Raw genomic sequence first — 24,891 nt, forward strand, 5'->3', positions numbered from 1 at the left:
CAAAAATTTAAATGAATAATTTAATATAGTGCAAAGAAAAAGTGTGTCTATGCCATCGGGTTAGCTAGAACCAGTTTTAGGAGTAATGGTTAAAGAGCTATTGAAATTTGAAAAATATGATTTGTCACTATGTTGACGGTCCCTAATTGCTGTTGGTGGAAGTAAGGAAAACTACAGAACGAATATCCAATCTGAATCTGTCTTTATATCAGTGAGTTATTCGGGAACAAATTGAAAGCTGCCAACCTGAAGTCAACAGCACCCTGCATCAATGGGCCCAAGACTTTGTCGTGCGTCTGCGCAGTGATTCTGGGTCGCGTAAGGGTTGGGTGCAGCCACCACCAGACAAGGAAACTGAGTTCCGGCTATTTGTAGCGTAGGGAAAGTATTGCTGACACCTCGAATCCCCGAGAAAAAAGCCGCCGGCTTGGGGGCTAGCAATTGGGCATAGGGGGGGTAATCATTCTAATTCATATTGGGGGTAGTGCTTGTGTACGACAAGCCAAGGGTTCGGACAGCAAGTCGATAAGAAGAGCATAGTAAACGGCAAAAGGCGGGGGTAACCCACCAACTACCGGCATGGCCAGGGACTACGATTACCTATTCAAGCTGCTCATCATCGGTGACAGTGGTAAGCGAATACCGGGGATGCGTAACGGGAAATGGGCCTCTCCAGGTATTTACACAATGAGTCGCAGAAAAGTAGGTCGAGGTTCCTAGCGTGATTTTGGACTCATGTTTAAGTGAACGTCACTATGTGTAGTTTTAAAAATGCACAGAAATATTTTGGGGAGAGAGCGGTGACACTTGCGCTGAGGTGTGCATCGCTGGGCATGTCAGCCGATCAGGCCAGATATTGCACGATAGCGTCTAGTACTGCCACACTGGGACGAATTCCATCCATTTTAAGGTATTTCTGTTATTTAGCGGAATATTTTACTAACTTGCTATTATGGCGTTGCAAGTATGTATATTGTAGCTGAACATTTGACTTATTTCTTACAACTTGCCAAGTGTTGTTAGCTTGCTAGCTAACTTGCCAGTCAACGTTAGCTATTGGATCCTATTTTTTTTTGTTAGCCCAGGAGCTAGCTAACGACTAGGTAGAAAGCTAGCCTCCCTTGAGTTGACAACCAGCTACTCTGGTGTTATCCTGCTGTGAGCTGGCTAGTTTACGTTAGGTGGTTTGTCAATGTAACGTTAGTTAGAAGAAAAAAAAAACATTTCAGCAGCGTGTTCCCTGTGTGAAGGAATGTTAACTATGACAAACTAGCAATATCTATGTGATACTGATTGCATCAAGCGCAGAGTTGTTTACAATGAGCCCTGAATGATTTCTAGATGATCCCCTAGCATAGGGCCCTCAAACTCAACTCTGGACCTCGAAGCCAGTTCCACTGCGTTTTTTAATTGTTCCCCTCGAATCAGGGACTTATTTAGACCGGGAACATCATGTGGGTGCAATTAATTATCAAGTAGAACAGAAACCCTACACGGTGTGGAGCCTGATGGTTAAGAGTTGAATATCTCTGCCCTAGGGCCTAACGTTAGTAGACCAATAAGGAAGGAATTTAAATGGTTTACTATCAAGATCCAACTAAGTGATTGAATTCCATAATACATTTGCAGTTTTTTCCACCTCATGTTTATTTTAATTCTAGAGACTGCTGCATTAGTGCCAGCAGCAGTGCCAGCAGCATACCACCCTGCATACCACTGCTGGCTTGCTTCTGAAGCTAAGCAGGGTTGGTCCTGGTCAGTCCCTGGATGGGAGACCAGATGCTGCTGGAAGTGGTGTTGGAGGGCCAGTAGGAGGCACTCTTTCCTCTGGTCTAAACAAAAGATCCCAATGCCCGAGGGCAGTGATTGGGGACACTGCTCTGTGTAGGGTGCCGTCTTTCGGATGGGACGTTAAACGGGTGTCCTGACTCTCTGAGGTCATTAAAGATCCCATGGCACTTATTGTAAGAGTAGGGGTGTTAACCCCGGTGTCCTGGCTAAATTCCCAATCTGGCCCTCAACCATCACGGTCACCTAATCATCCCCAGTTTACAATTGGCTCATTCATCCCCCTCCTCTCCCCTGTAACTATTCCCCAGGTCGTTGCTGCAAATGAGAACGTGTTCTCAGTCAACTTACCTGGTAAAATAACGGAAAAATAAAAAAAATAAAAAATTCATGTGAAAACATACATCTACAAGCAACATTGCATTTCCAAAGATCCTTTCAGCCATTGACACTCCCAGTCCTGGCACTATCCCATCAGCTGGCTGATCACAATAGTGGGCAAGACAGCAGCCCTTTTACTACCACAGACACACAGGGTGCTGTGTCCCCTTGGCTGCAGTCTGGAACCAGTATTGGTACCGCTGTTGTGAGATTCAGGGAAGATTGAAACCAATGCTCAAATGAGAGTCCTGACCCCCCCTTGTCTCAGACAGAGAGCCTAAACATTAAATTGCTGCCCAGATAGATCTGACATACAGGGTTTAGGAGCTCTGATCAATGGTCCCTTTCTGCACCTCTTGGTCCTTCGGCAGGTAATTGGTCAAGGAAAACCAGTATTTGGACTGACAGAGTTCCACCTCACCTGTAGCTGGTGTTTTCCATGACAACAACAAAGCAGAAACCAACTAGCACCCACCCAGGCTACTGTGCTTCACCTTTGTTACCTGGCCTAAATATAGTACTGGGGATTTGAATAACATGTACTGTATTTTGTGGCTTTTGCTTATTGCCCTGGACAGTCGTTTTTACAAGTGAGCAGGCAATGGCCTATATCTTCACCACAGGTACCTAATATGACTGCTTAAGTACTCCTTCAAAGACAGGGCTGCACTGATAAGTCTTTCCAAGTATCACTGAGGGATGTTTTACCAGTCAGACCAGATGTGGACATGCCAGGTACCAGAGCTTCAACGGGTTTCTTCTCGACTCACTCAGTCATTGATTATGATTCCCTGTTATCAAGACTGATTGATGAGGCCGGGACGATACCAGTATTGCGATATATTTTTTCCATGGCAACACGAAGCAGATAACTCTTTGGTCCTATAACAACCTGCTGTATGGAAAATATTGTGTGCTTTAGCTTGGAAAACAAATAAATGTGACTCTGGACGACAACCTAATGATTTGTTTCCAACATTAAGGCTGTTTTCTTAAAGAAGTTAAATCCGCTTTGTGTTTTGTTCCCTTGCCATGATACTAACGAGTATCGCAATACGGGTATCGTCCCGGCCCTACTGACTGACTAGGCTGTCCAGTCCATCATTCAAAACAAAGAATGGTTTTCCTGGCATACAACGGCCTGATTTTTAAAAGATGATAATGACATAGCCTATATGGTGATCTGGTTCTGCTTTGTCTGGGTAGCTGGAAGAGCATGACTGAACTCTTATTATCCCCCTGATTGGACATCAACAGGGAGGAATGTGTGATGCAGTAGAGCCCTGGGATTCCCCAGATGCTCTCTGTGTGAATGTTAGGCTTATGAGAGTTGTACTTGTCTTTGATGTGGTTGTTAGTGGCCTGACAGGTGACAGTGTTGTTTAAATTATATTCCACCCGCATATAGGACACTATCTCTGTTTCTTGTAGCTGCCTGTAATGTTGAGTCTGGTGAACGAATGAAACTCCAGAGAGCGATCAGAGGGATTTGTTTTCTGATGGGCTTTTAACTCGGGACCAATCACCCGCAGCCAGACACGATCACATTACCTTCCGCTAGCAACTGATCTGAGCTGTTAGTCCCTCCTCCTGGACTCACAATTCAACTCTGACAGTTTTGCCAACTCACCTGACGGTTAACTAGCCCACCTGTCTGTGCCTCTTGGGGATTTCGCTGAATGTGTTATCTCATTGCTTATTGGTTGACAATACAAAGTTATTAGCGAAACCGTCCCGGGATGTTATGGTCTGTACCTGACCTGCATCATTTGTATCAAAACTATACCTCTGTGTTATTGTGATTTTTAACCTACTAAAGGTAATGCAGAGTTCAGCTATCACTGTCTTTATACAAGGCTACAGTAGATAACATGTATTTGTCTGAGTGCCTGCTGTCAAGGGCTGGCTGTCTGACTGTGCTAATTTACCTATACCAAAGAGGTCAGGAGACACACCAGCCTAGTTGTAGGTGGTTATGTACCTCTGTTATTCTTCCTGGCCATTTTATGATTAGAGAAAAAGAGCTGTGGAAATCTGAACTCTTTACAAAACAACCCAAACTTAGATAAATCAAAATCTTCTTTCAAATGAGCTTACTTCTAGAAACCTCTGTGTAGCCTAACTGTCATAATTAAAGGGTGGTAAGAAATCACATCTCCTGCCTAGCTTGTTGTAAGCCTTTTTAACCTGACTCAACCTGTCCTTTTCAGGAGTGGGGAAGAGCAGTCTCCTCCTGCGGTTTGCAGACAACACATTTTCAGGTAAGAGTAAATGTTACTCCTAACCCCCCCCCTAGCAGGTTATGAGTCATTTGGTCTGTTGAATTTGAACAACTGTCCAACTTGCACTGTGTACAGTGAGTACTTGCCTTGCAAATCAAACACTGGGTCTCATAACCTGTTTTTTGTGTGTGTGTTTGCAGGTAGTTACATCACCACGATTGGAGTGGACTTCAAGATCCGGACAGTGGTGATCAATGGGGAGAAGGTGAAGCTGCAGATCTGGGATACGGCAGGACAGGAGCGCTTCCGCACCATCACCTCCACGTAAGTACAGGAAGAGGCAACGCTCACTTTCACACTGGGCTGTTAGCAAGACTCACACATGCCCCATTGACCATGCAACATTCTAACATGTCAACTGATATTCAGGGGATATTTTACGATGCCAACTTTTTAAGATATGTTGAGCAAGACATTTAAAATAACACCTGTGCTCTTTTTGGAAACTGATGGAATTCTCCACAGAGCCTAATTACACATTTTAGTAACAGGCATGTTTTAGTCATACAGAATTATAGGACTGTAAAGATTGGAGCTCAATGCCTCTCTCACTTGGGTGTCATCCCCATTGATTTGCTTCACCTTGTTATATTTACTTAATTTGTACCAATGGAATTTCATTTTTTCCTTGTCCTTGCCGTCACTCTCCAAATGTTCACATTTTCTATCCGTTGTGTACCTTGGCTGCATGTTTGACAGATAATTACTCCTGTGCAGTGTGGAGTCTGGGTTTCTTGGGACACCGGTATTTAGCTGGCTGTCAAATGCATCTTTTTTTTCTTGTAATGTGCCAAGTGGAATATGGTCACGTCATTGCCTTTTTTTTCAATTGTGGACACAAATTACAAGCAAAAACAGAATTGGAAGACATTCCTCTCTGAATTCATATACGTTTTTGAACTATGGCTGGTATCTTCTCTCAAGTGAGGACTTTCTAAGCTGAAGTGGATGAGTGTGCCCAGTCATTCTCCTCTCTGTCATGAGAAATAGGTGTAGTGATTAGAGGTCGACCGATTATGATTTTTCAACGCCAATTTAAAATTAAAATAAATAAAAAAAATGGACCAAAAAAAGCCGATACCGATTAATCGGACGATATTTCTTTTTTTATAATAATAATGACAATTACAACAATACTGAATGAACACTTTTAAAAATTTTTACTTAATATAATACATCAATTTAGTCTCAAATAAATAATGAAACGTGTTCAATTTGGTTTAAATAATGCAAAAACAGTGTTGGAGAAGAAAGTAAAAGTGCAATATGTGCCATGTAAAAAGCTCATGTTTAATATGTTCCTTGCTCAGAACATGAGAACATATGAAAGCTGGTGGTTCCTTTTAACATGAGTCTTCAATATTCCCAGCTAAGAAGTTTTAGGTTGTAGTTATTATAAGAATTATAGGACTATTTCTCTATACCATTTGTATTTCATATACCTTTGACTATTGGATGTTCTTCTAGGCACTATAGTATTGCCAGCCTAATATCGGGAATTGATTAGCTTGAAGTCATAAACAGCGCTGTGCTTCAAACATTGCGAAGAGCTGCTGGCAAACACAGAAAAGTGCTGTTTGAATGAATGCTTACGAGCATGCTGCTGCCATCCACAGCTCAGTCAGACTGCTATATCAAATCATAGACTTAATAATAATATAATAAACACACAGAAATACGAGCCCTAGGTCATTAATATGGTAAAAATCCGGAAACTATCATTTCGAAAACAAAACGTTTATTCTTTCAGTGAAATACGGAACCGTTCCGTATTTTATCAAACGGGTGCAGGTTTTAAAAAATATACTTGTGTATTGATTTTTAAGAAAGGCATTGATGTTTATGTACATTGGTGCAACGACAGTGCTTTTTTTCGCGAGTGCGCTTGTTAAATCATCACCCGTTTGGCGAAGTAGGCTGTGATTCGATGATAAACTAACAGGCACCGCATTGATTATTTGCAACGCAGGACAAACTAGTTAAACTAGTAATATCATCAACCATGTGTAGTTAACTAGTGATTATGTTAAGATTGATTGTTTTTTATAATATAAGTTTAATGCTAGCTAGCAATTTACCTTGGCTCCTTGCTGCACTCGCATAACAGGTGGTCTGCCTGCCACTCAGTCTCCTCGTGGAGTGCAATGTAATCGGCCATAATCGGCGTCCAAAAATGACAATTACCGATTGCTATGAACTTGAAATTGGTCCTAATAAAATCGGCCATGCCGATTTAAACGTTCAACCTCTCGTAGTGATGAGTAGTCTGTGTTTCTGAACAAGAATGCCGTCACTCAGGAAGGTGGACTAAAGGTCTGTGAGCTAGTCCTCATTACAGCACCTTACAACCATCTGACTCACACTACTCTCAGTTTGACATGGACAGCACAGCGTCTAAAAACTATTCACCCCTTTGGACTTTGACGAGGACTGTACAGACCTTTGACACTGTTTGGCTTTGATTGCCTGGGACTATGAAAGAGTGGAGAAAGTAGAAACCTTGCCGCCATTCACTCAAAAAAATCAAAGGTTTTGAGAGATTTTTTTTCTTCTTTTTTTCTTATTTTTTCTCAAAACCCTCTGGAAAATATGCCGAATTACCCTCAAACAGAGCTGCTGGTTTTCCTGTGGTAAACCTCCTACAAGTCTACAGAATGCAGTCAGTGTGTCTGGAAACCTGGCTGGCTGTGTGAGGAGAGAGGTAGCGAGTGCTGCTGGGTTGTTTTTTGCTGATTGTTAATTGTGGAGAAGTAGTGGCATGGTGCCTCATTAGGCCTAAGTGCATTTCAGTGGTCAGCCCAGCCAGGGTGTGTTTAGCCTTATGTCTGTCAGTCACAGTCCATAGCTGCCATATGTCTGTCTGAATATATGTCTTTGTAGTGGACAGCAGCCTGTGTGTGGTGGAGGAACTGCCCCTGTGCCTGTTGCGTGTTTCTGGTTCTCCATTCATCTGTGCAGAACGCCCCGCTGACTGGTCCGTTACTGCTGGGCTGTGTGTGACAGATGAAGCTTCTGTCTGGCCAATGCAAACACACACACACACACACACACACACACACACACACCCCTTTGAAAGCTGTATATTGTGTGTGTGTGTGTGGTGCACTGCAGTCCGAGGGGGGCAGCCCCCTCTCTTTGTGGCCTACTTTTCAGACATTGTGGGGGGGGGGGGGCAGGTTTTCATGAATACTGTGGCTGTCCTCTACTTGCATGTCTGCCTTTCCCCTCCATGTATATCTCTCTGTCATATTCCTGTGATAAGCATCAGCTCTGGTTTCCTGCCGACCGCTGCCCTACCCTGCCTCAGACACACCCCTTCCTGCTCTCATGATTTCAGGACACTAATAGGGATTATTGAACTCCAAGCAGCATGTGGAGTTGGTGTATATGTAATAGGCTTTCAGTTCATGTTGGCTGTTAGAGGGCGACGAAAGGAAATAGATTATTGTTATATTGTGCCATTTATTGTAACAGGTCTGCGTCTATCCCCAATTCCATTCAGCCGTGGGACGATTAGTTCCTTCAGCGGATGGTCATGGGCTGGAACATGGATATAAATCATTTGTATACTGCAAATTGACCGCAATAACAGAAGTAGTATTTGACAAAAAACTGAATAATTTCAAACATAGATTACATTGGGATATGATCACATATGTCTCTCTATTTATGCGTGGGAATACTTGAACAGATTTCCTATATTAAAATCACTGAATTCATTTACTGGTGATTTATAGTCTTATGTTCAAGAACAAATCACTGAATATGTCCCGCGGGCCATCTACTGAGGGGAACCCTGGTCTATGGGATCAAAAGGAAGCATTTCTACTTCATGTGAGAATGGGTAGTCCTTCAAGCAGGCTTTGTTAACATCAGTTTGTTGGGATTGATTGAAAATCTCATGTGTGTTTGTAATACAGGTAACTGCCAAAATAAAGGAAATACCATCATAAAGTGGTGGTGGAAAATGCTGTCTCAGGCGTCGCTCCAGAATCTCCCATAAGTGTTCAATTGGGTTGAACTGGTGACACACACCCTATGCTTCTTTGAGATCTCGTCTAGGCAAAATGATGGGCAACTGGGCAATCTTTTATACATTACCCTGAACATGATGATGCTAATTGCTTAATTAGCTCAGGAACCACAGCTGTGTGGAAGAACTTGCTTTCAATATACTTTATCTGTCATTTATTCAAGTGTTTCCTTTATTCTGGCAGTTCTCTTTGAGTTGGGCTCCCCCTAGTGGACATGAAATGTGTCAAAATGCTGACCTCTTTCTCTCTCTCTCTTTCTCTCCAGATACTACAGGGGAACGCATGGGGTCATAGTGGTATATGATGTCACGAGTGCCGAGTCCTTTGTCAATGTGAAACGATGGCTACATGAAATCAACCAGAACTGTGATGATGTGTGTCGAATATTAGGTGAGTCCAGTCCACCTGTTTCAATGACCTTTACCCAGTGCAGTGTTGTTGCATCAGGGACCCTTGCAAGGCCTTATGAAATCCATCCAGACATTAAAACAAAATATTCAAAGATATGATTAACTTAGTAGAACATTAACTCGTTTTTTAAAAGTAATTAGAAAAATTTATCAATTTGCACGTTTCACCCTGTCTGCATGTGTGGGGGTTCACGTGGTTCTCTTACTTTCTGCATCATTTTCAGAGTAAAAAAATGTTGGAAAATTTTTGGAAATGCTCACTGGAATCTGGGAAGTAATAAAACAGACTTTATAGTCCCTACTTGGAGTTGAGAAAGCTCAAATGGTCTTCCTATTCGTATTCTTCCTCAGTGGGAAACAAGAACGACGATCCCAACTCAAAGGTGGTGGAGACGACTGATGCACAGAAGTTTGCAGAGCAGATGAGCATCAACCTCTTTGAGACAAGTGCAAAAGAGAACATCAATGTTGAAGAGGTGGGTCAGGGGTCCTCTGGTATAAGTAGTGGAAAGTTGAAGGGGTGGAGTTGTTCATGGGACATGGGCTTGAAGGCGAGTTTGTTGCTTTTAGTGGAGGGAAAGAAAACAAGCTCTCATCCTAAAAATGTTAGTTGATTGTGTTCACCATGTTTTTTTTGTCTTTTCCCCACAGATGTTTAACTGCATCACAGAGTTAGTGCTAAGAGCCAAGAAGGAGGTGCTGGCCAAGCAGCAGCAGCAGCAACAGAACGACGTGGTCAAACTCTCCAAGAACAGTAAACGAAAGAAAAAGTGCTGCTAGCGAACTCAAACCCCAATCACAAAGACCACCAGCGTCTGCCTCAGAGACGGCACACGGGATGGGACTCCAAGCATCTAAATTAAGATAGATTTAATAAATATACAATGAAAAAAATTTATTAAAACGGTCCCCTTTGAACGAACAAACAAATCATGGAGACTTAACTAAAAATGTACAGATTATATTAGTCAGATCAAATTTTATTTGGAATTCAGCAGATGGGCAATATTTAAGAGATCCTCCTTTCTTGAAGGATCTGCAAGCTGAAAACTGACGGCCATAATGCTCTGATTTCTATATGCGTATACAAATATTCTTACATCCGTATCTATTTTCTCCTTGTCATTCCACTTCACACGGGACATTACGAGCCAAGTGAAACTCTGCACCTAAAGAGGAGGACTCACTTTTTCGGATGATACATTTTTTTTGGGGTGGGGGCAGTGGGTGTCGGTTGTTGGAACGGGTCTAAATGAAAAACTGGATGGGGTATGAGGGAAGGGATTCACAACCTTTTGTACATTTTTATGTTGACTTTTCAGACACCTTTATTTACCACGGTTCACACCAACTGATCATGAACTAATTTGTTTTTTACTTAATGGGGGAAAAATGATGATTGATGGGCACCCTTTAGCAACCAATACAATGGACAGAATTGGTGACTATCTTCTTAGTTTATTTTTTCACATTTTTTTTGCCAAGCTTTTTCTCCTCCCCTTTGTCCTATAGTAATGTTGATCGATCAGCCAACGACCTGTTCAGAGCAGTGAACCACTCCCATGGCCCGGGGGACACAATGCTCTGCCATCTACCACTCATTGCAGTCTTATTGTGCACTAAGTTTGCTTTTAAAAGAAAATCTTCCACTTTTTTTTTTTTTTAAACAATGATACTGCCAATATGTGATGTGAATGAAAAGTGAGTTCTTTGGCTCTCCCTGTTGGACTGTTGTGATAGAGGCCCACTGGGCGTAGTCGTTTTGGGTTAAGGCCTGGGTAACTCTTGGGCGGCGGGGGGGGAGCCCAGCGCTGCTCTCTCTAACCACACTTCAGCTGCAGGCCTCCCTATTCCCATGCACCAAACACCCTCATATCAGCACCTCTTCACAGCTATGGATTCAACCCCCTTAGCTTTGGTCACTTGTGGGGCATTGTAATGATATTGGACGTCTTTATCATCATTACAGGGTGAATTTGGTTTATGCCAGGACTGTGTTGACAGGAAATGGGAGTCAGTGCACTAACCCTGTACTGTTGCAAACTGGTTAGCCATGTGTGTTTAACACAAAACACTTTGTTTGAAGGGGTATGTATATGTTATCTGACATGCATGTAGTATTCATAAATTGTCCAGGACTTTCAGCTTGCAAGATATTCTGAACTGTTAACACGTTTATGCCTGGTCGTGTCATGTTTTTATCTAGGACTTGTCACAATCTGGTTACCCATTCAACTGAAGTGTTACTATCCAGTGTTCCGCTTGAGTGTTCCTCTCTGGGTCTGCTATGGGGGACCATTAGTGATGGAGAAATGGAATCCCTGGCCTCAGCCCTCTCCTACACACATCCGGGCCCCGAATACCTATTCCTCTGCTTGAGGATAGCTGAGGTGGTCATGATGTGGAGCTGGGAAATCTGTGACCCTAACCAGACAACCATTGGGGTGGGGCACATGACAGTGCCATAACCTGAGCGTTGGGTGACACATGCCAGGCAGTGGAGAAATGGTATCAAATCTGACTGTATGATTTCTATTCATTGTGTATATAAAAAATATGTGTTTATTCAGTATATAGAACATACACATTTGCAACTGTGCATGTATTGACATGCCTCGTGTGCTATGGTTGAAACACACTTATCAGCAGTGGTTGGCTGTACACTGGAGAAAAGAGATGTACTATTCAATTTCCCTACATGAATTTAATCAATAAACGTTTTAAAATAAATATTTGACACATAACGACTGCTGTCTTTTGTCAATGATTTGAAGCTTGGCCTTGATTTGTTTTGAACTTCTTGCTTTTTGTGAATAAAACTATGGAGGAATTGTGCCACTTGAATGTGTCTTAAAGCTGTTTTATTGTTGTTGACCACAAGGAAACTACTATACTCAGTTAGATCATTCATTTACTTAGAATATGAGTGGCATGGTAAATGGTGTTTTGTCCATAGACGGCAAGGTGTTTTTCTCAATACATGGAGAGAAGCCAAAGTAAGTAGTAACTCTACCAAGATACTTTCTTTCTGTCCCCATGTATTTTTTTCACAGTGGCCCCCACATATAGAATAATTGTTACAAAAATCCATTCTGAGTTAGTGTTTTGGATATTTTATCCCCAATACTAAAAATAGTAATTTGCTATGAATATAAAACCATACTCTTTTACATTTCCAGCCCCATAATAAACATTATGTACCTCTTTATGAAATTCTCATCGATATAGATAAACTAGTTTGTCATTTCATATGTACAATATGTGAACGAGTATGCATATTAATGCGTAAATGCATATATACTTAAGCATATGTAACCTGTGTCAAATCACATAGCTGTCATTCTCACTTACCATTTCAAACTGTCTTTGTTTCTAAGTTCACTTGTGATCTGAGATCGTGCCTTTTAGTGTCAAGACTACATTAAAGTCGCCATCTTATTTAATGACCTTATAAATATTACTCTTACAACAGTGTGCATTATCCATATTCAATTGACTGGAGCAGGGTATATAGTCCCTTTCCATTACAGAAAAAGCTTTAATGTGTCAGGAGAGAAAGGGGCAGCTGTTTAAGTTCAGTACCACATTAATTTATGAAGGCTAAATGGCAACGGTGTCATTATTGAAGCTTGTCCAATAATGAGGTTGACAGAACGCTATGTTTCTTACCCTATGGTGGTGAGTCAGGGGGGAAATGGGTGTACTGATACAAAAATAATCCATACCAAGACCCACAGATTCCCACATTAACTCCCCCAAATGACCATGGTCAATGCCTTATTTTCAAAGGTTCCAAATAGTTTGGCAACCCAAACAATGTTTGTCATTGGTAAATGAAAAAGGACAAACACTGAGATGAAGTGAAATTCCAAAGAACATGACCCATAAGGACAAGCAGGTGACACACTCCATGGAATGTCTGCTTTTTACACAACGTGCACACACAGACACACAAACACTCAACGCAGGAGAACAACTCTTCCCGCAGCATTCAGGCTGATTAACAGTAAGATTGAGGACAGGAGACACACTTTAAAAAGAGTATTCAAATAGAAAATTAAAACAATACAATTGACAGTAATTTTGGACATAACATATACATGAAGAGTACATAACATTAAACTGAAAAAACTATAACATGGATGTAAGTAACTAGCAGGCCAGAGCTCTTGAACGTATCCCCTCTGAATGACCAGAACGGCCAAACTTTTCTACCAGAGGCCACGCCCAGGAACACCAGAGGTCTATACTACAAAGAAGGATTCATGAATTGACCAACTAACTTTGATAAACAACCAGAAATAAAACTATTGATTTTCTGCTCCATTAAGAAAGCAAATCTTAGATATGTGTTTTTGGTTAAGTTAATTAGACTGTGCCCATTTTATGGTCATCTTTCTATTTTTCGTTTGAGTTATTTCAGAATATTTGTTTGCCAAATTAGCTGCCTAAGCCATAGAACTTATTTTGTAGTATACCCCTCTGGTGACAACAGGCCATGAGGCTGAGTTCAAGACCTCTGGCCTGTTACATTACTACAGAATTTTGTTTTTCTCTCCAAAAAGACAAGGATATGAGAAAACTTACATTCTGGTCATAAGTGTTGTTTGATCCCGTTCGTAATATAAGTTCATGTTTGATCCATGTTCAACCAACCCTAACTTAGCATGCAGAATAACTTCTCATCACTCAGTTCTGAGGCTGCAGTCTAACTGTGTGTGGTTGGCTTAATATCCACTATAATCATGCAGCTAGTCAGTACCTATCAGAGCTGACTGGCTCCTGGTGTTAGACCCACTTAACCATCCTCTCAGATCAATACAACACCACAGCTGCTTAGACACGGATTCCCAAACGTTTTTACTTCATGACCCACTAATTGAGGTGTCTTTTGAGTCGCGACCCACCATAAGGGTTGAGCGGTGCAAAAACATACACAGACCAAATTTCCTGCAATTCTATACATCTTGCCATGGAGCTGAAATAAAATGCCATTTTAAAACTAATTTCCTGCAATTCTTCATGGAGCTGAATCAAATATTGCTGTTTTAAAGCCAATCTTTCTGCAATTCTATACATTTTGCCATGGAGCTGAGAGAAATGTTTTGCAGTTAATGCAAATCTTCTGCATTTCTACACATTTTGACATGGCTAATGCTGTGTTCATATGCTCAAACATTATAACAAAATCAATGGGGGCTTTAATTTTGTTGATTCCAAGTTCTCAAAGACTATAGACTATTATTAAAAAATATATAGGTCCCTTATCTTTTCTACGTACTTTCTATTTGGTTGTAGTTGTTAAAGTTGACACTGAAAGTGTTTTTCCATTCCTGAAAATGTATATATATAAAATATAATTTATAATAATTATGCAATGCACAAAAAATGTAAGCTAACGACCCACCTGGACCCCTGCCCCGACCCACACTTGCTTAGACAACAGACAGAAAGGCAGACCTCGCTCTTTTAACTAGATAATGAGTTTGTTTTTGCAGCCTGGCTGGGCTCAATTCAAATCGAAGGTAGTCAATTCAGGAAGTGATTTGAATTGCAAATTCTTAAATGTAAAAACTTTTGAAATAAATAGCCTCAACTTTTTTTCAGTTTATTGAGAAGTCATTGAAAATAACTGCCCTTTTTTTGATTATTTAATTGGAATTGTAGTTTACCTCCTGAATTGACTGCTCTCAATTCGAATTGAACATCTCTGAATCAAACATCGGTAGACTTGAGTATAACTCAAACTTCAACAACATTCAGTGAATTACGTGAAAGTTAGAATTACTTATTACAAAGACAGAACTGAACAGTCACATGTAGAACTTATAATCTTCACCCTCCACATCACCCCTCCTCTCCCTTTTCGCAGAGATCCCAATTTGTATGTAAACACTCAAAACACAAAATACAAATACATGAACAATTATAGTTTTTTAAACAAAAAAATACGAGATTTCCATTGAAAAAGGTATGCATTTATAAATATATTGATTTCATCCAAACCTACTCTCAACTCTTTAAAAATAATAATTCTTTGGGTTGATCCTAACCAACAACCTTACCAACTGAGATGGCGAGAAGATATCTGCATAGGTTTGCTCAGGTGCTCCAGATATGACTTTCCATACATAGACAGAGGTCAGAGGACTGTGCCAGTCTCATTCTTAAACACGCCATGACGGTTCGGACGCATCACATTTATCTACACACACTACAAATATGGAGTCACAGATACAGTCACCTCCAAAATGATTGGCACCTTTGATAAAGATGAGCAAAAAACATGTATAAATAATACAAATACCAAGCTATATTGTATGCAAAAAAGGAACATACTAATACAATATTGCTCAAGGAAAGAGATTTTGTTTAACAAGTAAAAAAAAAAAAAAAAAAGGTATGTCAAAATTATTGGCACCCCTAAAGATTGCATTAGCATTCTACTTGTTTAAGTTAATCTCAGTTAAAGGAACTGTGTTGTGGCCTTCCATGGCTTCCTGTTTCACTGGGGTAGAAAAATGAGGTAACAAACATGTAAAATCCCTTTGTCATCCATCACCACGAGGAAAGGCAAATGGCTGTTGACTTTCATAAATCAGGCAATGGTACAAAAAAACTACTGAAAACTCCACTATACCACTTACCACTATTATGGACACAATGAATACGTTTAAAACCACTGGAACAGTGGTAAACTTGCCTGGTAAGACCCAAGTGTATCTTGTACTACGCACATTGAGGAAGATGGTTCGGGAGGCAACAAAAAAGTCCAAAGGCCACAGTTGGAGAATGACCGAACTTGGTCGCGTCTTGGGGTCACCAAGTCTCCAAATATACAATTAAACGCCACCTCCTTTATTGAGAGCAACCAACAATAGCAAATGCCTGGAGTTTGTTAAATGGCATTGGCACTTGAATAGGAACCGGGTGCTATGGTCGAATGAGATTAAAACAGAGCTCTTTGGCCACGCACACCAGTGGTGGGTTTGGCCTCGAATGAAGGATGCATATGCAGAAAAGAACCTCGTACCTACTGTAAAATGTGGATGAATCTTTCAAGGTTCTGGAATGATCCTGTATGGAGGAATGGTCTCATAAAATATTATAGAAAAAGGATAAGTGCTGTTATCCTCACAAGAGGGTGCACAACGTATTGAAAATAGTGCTAATAATTTCGACACCTATCTTTTTGAGATTTTTTGTTAATTACTTGTTGAAAAATATTTTTTTCCTAAGCAATTGTATTACTACAAAATAATATATTTTTCACATTTATTGAGCATACAATTTTTGTATTATTTATTTTATACTGTATTTTTTGCTCATCTTTATCAAGGGTGCCAATCATTTTGGAGGTGACTGTTTGTCTGGTCTTTATGGAAGCTTGAAAATGAAGTGTCCACTATCATAAACTTTGAACCAATGGGAATGGCAGTAGACCTTCTATATTACTGTGTTACTATAGCTAAAGCACTCTGTAGGCCCTGTCAATAGGTTTTCCTGTGAAACTGGATTGGTGGTACCTGACTGAGTAGGTTACTAAATCAATATCATCTACATTTGTGTTCCAATTAATGGTAATTTGACAATTAACTGTAGCACAATATGGATGCCTTTGACTTGCCAAAGTTAGGCACTGCAGACGTATTGAGAGACCGTTTAGACTTCTCCTTTCTCAAGCTAATGTAAACAGTTCGGAGTATTTGGTCAGCTAGGAGGAATATACATGATGATGGCCATTGTACAGACAATGTTTGAAAATACTTTTTGTACGTCAAACGTATGCAAAACGTGACATTCTAACTGTAGAAAAAGTCCACCTGGATAGAGGCTGCAGCCAACGCCAGCGGCCCAGAGATTTATTCAGACGTCAGAGACTAACAAGAGGCCTGTGTAGAAATGTCCATTGACCTGAAACAGTCCTATAATCACTTTAGATAGGCTGGTTTTCATACATTCAGTGCTTGGTAAATGTAACTCTCCCTTGGTCATGCACTGGTTGCTCAGTCAGTATTGAGTATCTGATGTAAACTTATGATTGATATGCATAAAGTGCTATGTTTATGGATTTACTGTGGCTTGATCTATACATTTAGACTTCACTGATATTCAAGGATGGACATTTGGTGTGTTGTGTTAACTCTATTAACCAATGCTATGGCACGACCATAATTGTAAAGTGCATACCAACCGAAAGAAATCCATCTATTGGATTGATTGGGAATAAGGCCTCTGTAAATCCCTGAATATATGAATAAAGCTGAGAACATGTCGGAGTTAGCTGCAACAATGCTGCTTCCCAACCAGAGGCTGGTTCTTATCCCTCAATTAATGTTCCCTTACCCAGATCCCTGTCCCACTGTCCTAATCCCTCCACCCCAACGCCTTGGTGAGTCCCGTATTGAACACCCTCTCCCCAGACACCTTGGCATGTGGCAGGGCACAGGAGCCAGCCCTACTGCATACATACACTCCCAGTCTGGGGCTTTGGAAGTGGGGTAGAGACACTGGGAGGCACTACTGGGGAACCGGCCTCTTTGAAATATATTTAAGCCCAATGGGTGTTTATGGGATGGGAGCCAAGACCTCTGGATGTGTAAACACTCACACACATCACACTGAATGTGGATCTAATGTGGATCTAGCGTTCATCTGTTGATCGTTCAGTGCACTGTGTTTTAGGGACCACCCGCTATAGACGTCTGACTGCCGACATTTTCCACATGTAAAATCGGTGAGCACTCGGTTCTCAAATTACGTTCAGAGGTGCCAAGTACTCTCGGCCAGAAAGCACTACTGGTGTGAGTGAGCCCTAACAGTGTTGCTCACTCCTTCTTTAAGTGCCTTAACTCTCTGTTTCAACATCTTTAAGGTAGGACATGATGGGACAGATAAAGTGCAAAATGACCCTTGAACCTCTTTAGCCCCCCCCCCCCCCCGTCTGATAGTGTGTTTCACTGCCACTCAGTCTTTGCCTTTATTTTCTCTACATCTGCACTCTATTTGAATTATTATTTTTCTCTCTCTCTTGCTTACTCGGGCCAGTCCAGAGGCGCTCAGTTCTTTTTGAAGAAGGAAAAGAGCCGCTTGTCTCCATCGGAGAGGCGATGGGCTCGTCTGGAGGACTGGCCGGAGGGGCCCCCGGAGGACCCAGCGAGGGAGTAGGGGGTCACCCTCCACTCCTCCTGGTGCTTTTCCATGAGCTGCTGATCAATCATACTGTGCATATCATCCTAAGAGAGAGAAAGACAGAATGAATGAGTGACAGAGAGAGAGAGGGTGTGAGCACAGTAGAGCGATAGAGAGATAAAGGGAATGTGAGGGGATGTTAAAGAGGACAAGGGTTTTTAGAGAAGAGAAACAGAAGGCAGAAGGAAGGTGTGACAGATTGGCATGGAAGTGGCTGGTTTTGGGTGATCAAATGGATTAGAATGGGTGAGCGCATTTCTGTTGATTCAGCAGGCCATGGCATGGAATGGCTCAGCATGGCATGGAAGAGTGGAAGAGCACAGGACAGGATCAGGCCGAGATGGCACACCTAGGCTCACCTCTAAGGCAGGAGGGGGGTACCACAGGGGAGAAAGGGTGGTACGGAAGCTGAGAAAGGCCACTAGATCAGAAACCACAAGAGCCACACAGTAAAGAGCCCTGAGGATGCAAACTGCAGCCAGGGAAAGAGAGAGGAAAGAGCTGCTAGTTACGGGTGAGGATGGGAAGGGAAAGTCATACACTGAGTCCTCAATTTAGTTAGCTAGCTACTCGTCCTACTTGCTTAATTGTTTGCAGAATGTTCAATGAAAACCCATGGTTGAAACTCATTGAGGTTTCATTGAGGAGTGTATTAGTTCCTTAGACACTCGTGTAAATTGGCGACTCAGAGTACGTACAGTATTGTACATGTTACACACACACACACACACACACACATTGGACAGTGGTAAGTTAGAGGAGAGGACAGGATGTGGTGTGGAAAAGATCACCATACACACATTTTCAGTCCGCTAGTATACTCTTATTTAATGAATAAAATACAGTACACATTAAGAATGATAATTACTGTGTGAATGTAATCATTTATACATGTTGTCATTCAGATACATATTCATATCTGTTATTATATATATATAGCTCTGTTTGACAGCCCATTCAATTTGGCAGTCCATTCAGTAACAATGGAAATAAGTTGTTAAACATTATTGTGTTACCCTCGATTATTTTAAATACAGTGTATACACATGTGGCTGAATTGTGTTTTTAAATCTAATCAAATAATAGCTCACACTATGAGTGGCCTAGCGTGCCCCCTCATGCCCCCTGACCTCTGACCCACCTGCCAGGCCTCCAGCTGCTGTGATAGGTTCAGCTTCTGCTGGATGGCGTCCAGGAGCTGGCTGTTCAGAGACATGATATCTATCTTACACTTGGCCAGCTCCATCTCCACCACTTTCTTCCTGTAAGGCAAACAGACACACAGACACACAGCTTAGAGACAGACAACATCTCTCTTTATGACTGGCTTGCTTATTTGGAGATGAATGTAAAAAGACTAATTGTTGTTATATGCTAGTCTATTACATTGGTAGTGATTTTACACAGGAAGCACATTTAATTTGGTTGTGCCCAGATGATGAGTTATGTTGTGTGGTCTTACATAGAAATAGCGTTGTCTCGGTCTTGTATAGCACTTTGGAGCTGTTCACTGGGGTCTCGTGCTTCAGACATGGCCCTCATACGCTCACTCTCCTCCTGTACAGAGCACATCTCCACAGAAAGCATCGCAATCTGCAGGACAGGGGAGGAATGACATAGACATTGTCAGACACATTGTCAGCCTCATAAATGAGAAATCCCATCGAATGTGTCTCGCTTGAATAACAACGCTGTGCTGAAGTGATCTTGTTGGAGAACAACAGCGATGATAAAGCTCGGTGTGCAGTAGTACCTGATTATGGAGTTGTAGAACCTCTTCTTGGCTGTTCCGTGTTCTATCCTGCTCTGCTTCGTACAGCTCTCTCACTCCTCGCAGCTCTTCCCCAAGCTTTCGAACTTGGTCCTCTAGAGCCTCCTCGTCACTTCGCCGAGAACCCTGCTCACACACAACCACAACAACACACACATAGGTTCATTATATTGTGATTTCCACTCAATTGTAATTCTGATTTGTTTTGAGTGTGTATCGAATAGTTCACACTCTTTATTAGATGCATGGAGGAACTATACACTGAGTGTACAAAACATTAGGAACACCTGCTCTTTCAATGGCATAGACTGACCAGGTGAATCCAGGTGAAAGCTATGATCCCTTATTGATACCACCTGTTAAATACACTTCAATCAGTGTAGATGAAGGCGAGGAGACCGGTTAAATAACGGCTTGAGACAATTGAGACATGGATTGTGTATGTGTGCCATTCAGAGGGTGCCTTTGAATGGGGGTATGGTAGTAGGTGCCAAGCACAACGGTTTGAGTGTGTCAAGAACTGCAACGCTGCTGGGTTTTCACACTCAACAGTTTCCTGTGTATATAAAGAATGGTCCACCACCCAAAGGACATCCAGCCAACTTGACACAACTGTGGGACGCATTGGAGTCATGTTGTAGTCCATGCCCGATTAATTGAGGCTCAATATTAGGAAGGTGTTCCTAATGTTTTACACTCAGTGTACATCTGTATAGTATATCTGGTCAGTATTTTTCATATATCTGTGTGAAAGGTCCGTACCGTGGACTCATTGCCGTCTAGCAGGTTCTGTGTGAGTCTGCGTAGCTCCAGTAGACTGGCATGTAGGCTCCCCATGGGAACGTCCTTGGCTGAGGATGTCTCAGAGGACTCGTCCATGGAGGAGTCTGTGGACAGGGCTGAGTCTGTGATGTCGTTGCCTCGCAGGTGGGAGACGAGAGAGCGCACCTGGCAGTAGGCTTCCCACAGCTGGAGACGCAGCTGGAGACAGAGGGAAAGCTGCTTAGCAAAGACCACTGATAATAATAATAATTAGTTGGTGAGTGCTTACATTTCTCCTATGTATAAGTATGTATTAACACACGTGTCAATTGGCCAGGGTCACCATTGTCCAGCATCCCTGAAGCAATTATGGTTACATTTTTTGACATTGTCTGCTTAGGGTTTCAAATGAGCAACCTTTCGGTTACCGGCCCAATGCTCTAACCGCTAGGCTACCTGCCGTCCACATAAAGTGTTTGGCTGCGATGGCCAGGAATCGAATCCAGGCCAATTGTTTGGAAGACAGCTATGCTCACCACTATACCACCATTGCATGATACACTGTAGATCACTTATAGAACAACAAGGATTCTCTGTATGCCACTCTCTCTCATCAACAGTGTTTGTGCATGCATGCGCACCTGTGTGTGTGTTTGCATGTGTGTACCTGCTCCCTCTCCTGTTCCTGCTCCTCTTGCTCCATGCTCTGTTCTATCTCACAGAGTAGGCTGGCAGGGTTTGGGCTGAGGCCTTGGAGACTTCTCTCCTCTGTGACCTCCTCAAAGCGGGCACTCAGATGTCTGTGGGACACCCGTACCTCCTGGAGCTCCAGCTGGCTCTGCCGTAACTGGACATGTACAGCAATACAGCAGTCAACAAACTGGTCAACACAGTGGTCAACACAGTGGTCAACACAGTGGTCAACACAGAGCCCTGATACCATACAGATCAACACAACACACTCAGAAATACTCGTACTGTACAGATATCTATACACCAACATACACACTCACACATTACACAGGAATATTATGACACAGTACAACAGTTCTATCAAAATCCCTAAAGAATGTCAGAGATCGTACCTGTAAGACCTTCTCGTGGTACTGTTTCTCCAGCACTAGTGTCCCTTCCCTCAGGTCCTCAACAGTGTTCTGCAGTAGCTCGTTTTCCTCTAGTACGGCATTAACCTGATCCTCCAGCTCTCTCTTACGCTCCGACAGCATCTTAATCTGACAAAATACATAACCCCAATAGCCAAGTTACACATTGTGCTATGTAACCAAGGACAGATAGGAGAAACTGTTTTGGTAGCTATCTGCACTCAGTGTTAGCCCTCTAGTGTTAACCTGTTTCTTTCATGACTCTGAGGAGAGTTCAAATCTTCCAGAAGATTAAAGTACTCCCTCTGGTCCAAAGAATGTTTGTTGCCTAGCATAGGCGATTAGGAGTAGGCGGTTTCTGCCTCCCTCACATACAGGAATGTCTCTGCGATAAGTTGATATTCCAAATAAACCTGATAACAGTCTATTACTTCATCAGTCTATACTGTACAGTGGACTGAAGGCTAACATTGCACGAACACCGCACATTTCTAGAGATACAAGGCGAGTTTGTGTGTAATATGTTCGGTAGCCAGCTGAGCAGCTTACTCCATTAAACAAACATCAGCTCTTGTTCTTTCTCGTTATCCCCCAGCCATGCTTTGACCTACGTCTGTTGATCTCCTTCACAGCGCAGGAGGCTGACATTGCGTGTACAGCTCAGCTCACTGACTTTGCCATCATGTGGACATCTTTGTAGCTTTATGTTCTCCGTGTGTCCTTCAGACATTTTGGTTGACATTGCTGTGATTTTCTTTGTCTAGCAGGACTGTGACATATTCATCCTTGTCACATTAAGAACACCCGTTGCAATCCTGCGAACACCCAGACATTGCAGTATATCTGAGCTAAATATAGAATGGTATTGTTTTCACCCAATTACAGCGCGGTCTCCGCAGTGGGTTATTCCTCTCCAATAAGACCCACTTTAAAAGAGGAGGCTGAGAGATATTATATACTGTACTGTATGTCATGGTATCATCCTATGACCCTGAGCTTAATGGCTGATATTACACATGACTGATATTACTGTGTATTCCCCTGGTAGGCTACAGTATCTCACGCTCCATAGCAGTACAGTGGAACATGTACACACATGTGACATGCAGCATGCAGACAAACCAATATAACCACTCACTTCCAGCCCTTGCTGCTCCAGTCAAGAGGAAGGATTCAATCACGGTATTAGAGGAGGGGAACAGGGAATGATTGATAGAAAAGGAAAACAGATTTATATATTTGTTCACTTAACTCAACTGTTTGAATTAGTTTGATAGCAAGCACAACTTGAGGTGTGCATATTCTAATATCTCAGGATATTACTTTTTCAAACCCACACAGCATTTTAAAAGAACATTTTAAATAAACAACACTTTGATAATGACTGGGAATATATTTCATAGGTAATATCTGTCAAGTTGAAATACATTTTAAGGAAGCATCTCTAGTCTCGCCTCAGCCGGTAGGCTCTCTAGTCTCGCCTCAGCCAGGTAGGCTCTCTAGTCTCGCCTCAGCCGGTAGCATCTCAAGTTGAAATACATTTTAAGGAAGGTATTGATTTTTGAGACGGTTAAAAATGACTCCGCCCATGCCTCACCTCAGCCTGTAGGCTTTCTAGTCTCGCCTCAGCCAGTAGGCTCTCTAGTCTCGTACCTCCTGGAGTAGGCTCTCTAGTCTCGCCTCAGCCGGTAGCATCTCTAGTCTCGCCTCAGCCGGTAGCATCTCTAGTCTCGCCTCAGCCGGTAGCATCTCTAGTCTCGCCTCAGCCGGTAGGCTCTCTAGTCTCGCCTCAGCCGGTAGGCTCTCTAGTCTCGCCTCAGCCGGTAGGCTCTCTAGTCTCGCCTCAGCCGGTAGCATCTCTAGTCTCGCCTCAGCCGGTAGCATCTCTAGTCTCGCCTCAGCCGGTAGCATCTCTAGTCTCGCCTCAGCCGGTAGCATCTCTAGTCTCGCCTCAGCCGGTAGCCTCTCTATGCTCGCCTCAGCCGGTAGACTCTCTATGCTCGCCTCAGCCGGTAGGCTCTCTATGCTCGCCTCAGCCGGTAGGCTCTCTATGCTCGCCTCAGCCGGTAGGCTCTCTATGCTCGCCTCAGCCAGGTAGGCTCTCTATGCTCGCCTCAGCCAGGTAGGCTCTCTATGCTCGCCTCAGCCAGGTAGGCTCTCTATGCTCGCCTCAGCCAGGTAGGCTCTCTATGCTCGCCTCAGCCAGGTAGGCTCTCTATGCTCGCCTCAGCCAGGTAGGCTCTCTATGCTCGCCTCAGCCAGGTAGGCTCTCTATGCTCGCCTCAGCCAGGTAGGCTCTCTATGCTCGCCTCAGCCAGGTAGGCTCTCTATGCTCGCCTCAGCCAGGTAGGCTCTCTATGCTCGCCTCAGCCAGGTAGGCTCTCTATGCTCGCCTCAGCCAGGTAGGCTCTCTATGCTCGCCTCAGCCAGGTAGGCTCTCTATGCTCGCCTCAGCCAGGTAGGCTCTCTATGCTCGCCTCAGCCAGGTAGGCTCTCTATGCTCGCCTCAGCCAGGTAGGCTCTCTATGCTCGCCTCAGCCAGGTAGGCTCTCTATGCTCGCCTCAGCCGGTAGGCTCTCTATGCTCGCCTCAGCCAGGTAGGCTCTCTATGCTCGCCTCAGCCAGGTAGGCTCTCTATGCTCGCCTCAGCCAGGTAGGCTCTCTATGCTCGCCTCAGCCAGGTAGGCTCTCTATGCTCGCCTCAGCCAGGTAGGCTCTCTATGCTCGCCTCAGCCAGGTAGGCTCTCTATGCTCGCCTCAGCCAGGTAGGCTCTCTATGCTCGCCTCAGCCAGGTAGGCTCTCTATGCTCGCCTCAGCCAGGTAGGCTCTCTATGCTCGCCTCAGCCAGGTAGGCTCTCTATGCTCGCCTCAGCCAGGTAGGCGCTCTATGCTCGCCTCAGCCAGGTAGGCTCTCTATGCTCGCCTCAGCCAGGTAGGCTCTCTATGCTCGCCTCAGCCAGGTAGGCTCTCTATGCTCGCCTCAGCCAGGTAGGCTCTCTATGCTCGCCTCAGCCAGGTAGGCTCTCTATGCTCGCCTCAGCCAGGTAGGCTCTCTATGCTCGCCTCAGCCAGGTAGGCTCTCTATGCTCGCCTCAGCCAGGTAGGCTCTCTATGCTCGCCTCAGCCAGGTAGGCTCTCTATGCTCGCCTCAGCCAGGTAGGCTCTCT

The 24,891-nt window shown here is 43.1% G+C and overlaps 2 protein-coding genes across 4 annotated transcripts in view; one reads left to right on the forward strand and one right to left on the reverse strand.

Annotated features, from left to right (window-relative positions):
* Positions 1-187: 187 nt before the first annotated feature.
* LOC139545548 (ras-related protein Rab-35-like) lies at positions 188-11,639 on the forward strand. Of its 2 annotated transcripts, none has more exons than XM_071353452.1 (6): positions 188-631; positions 4,380-4,430; positions 4,592-4,715; positions 8,751-8,875; positions 9,247-9,371; positions 9,547-11,639. In XM_071353452.1, exons 1-6 carry the CDS (start codon positions 580-582, stop codon positions 9,673-9,675), a joined length of 606 nt encoding a protein of 201 aa, XP_071209553.1. In that variant the 5' UTR covers positions 188-579; the 3' UTR covers positions 9,676-11,639. The 2 variants fall into 2 exon arrangements, with proteins under 2 accessions (XP_071209553.1, XP_071209552.1); XM_071353451.1 differs by having other exon boundaries at positions 236-676.
* Positions 11,640-12,921: 1,282 nt separating this feature from the next.
* Positions 12,922-24,891, reverse strand: part of LOC139545547 (BICD family-like cargo adapter 1) — a 34,412-nt gene continuing 22,442 nt past the window's right edge. The window contains exons 4-12 of one of the 2 annotated variants that reach the window (XR_011669086.1): positions 22,862-22,873; positions 21,706-21,852; positions 21,288-21,467; positions 20,621-20,839; positions 19,841-19,984; positions 19,550-19,680; positions 19,229-19,349; positions 18,447-18,559; positions 18,024-18,131 (exon numbers count right to left, since the gene is read on the reverse strand). Coding sequence is in view for 1 of the 2 variants with exons in the window: in XM_071353450.1 (XP_071209551.1) it covers positions 17,955-18,131; positions 19,229-19,349; positions 19,550-19,680; positions 19,841-19,984; positions 20,621-20,839; positions 21,288-21,467; positions 21,706-21,852; positions 22,862-22,873 (1,131 nt within the window). In the remaining variant the exon portion in view is untranslated. Of the gene's footprint in view, positions 18,132-18,446; positions 18,560-19,228; positions 19,350-19,549; positions 19,681-19,840; positions 19,985-20,620; positions 20,840-21,287; positions 21,468-21,705; positions 21,853-22,861; positions 22,874-24,891 lie in introns of both variants that reach the window. The other variant, XM_071353450.1, reaches the window with a different exon arrangement.

The sequence above is a fragment of the Salvelinus alpinus genome, chromosome 19 (assembly GCF_045679555.1).
Source record: "Salvelinus alpinus chromosome 19, SLU_Salpinus.1, whole genome shotgun sequence".
NCBI classification, from domain to species: domain Eukaryota; kingdom Metazoa; phylum Chordata; class Actinopteri; order Salmoniformes; family Salmonidae; genus Salvelinus; species Salvelinus alpinus.

What these genes read in the sequence shown, in the direction of transcription:
- LOC139545548 (XM_071353451.1), top strand. Translation starts at nt 580, where the DNA reads ATGGCCAGGGACTACGATTACCTATTCAAGCTGCTCATCATCGGTGAC. An exon ending in TGCAGACAACACATTTTCAG is followed by an intron (nt 4,431 to 4,591) that starts GTAAGAGTAAAT and finishes GTGTGTTTGCAG; the next exon opens with GTAGTTACATCACCACGATT. An exon ending in TTCCGCACCATCACCTCCAC is followed by an intron (nt 4,716 to 8,750) that starts GTAAGTACAGGA and finishes CTTTCTCTCCAG; the next exon opens with ATACTACAGGGGAACGCATG.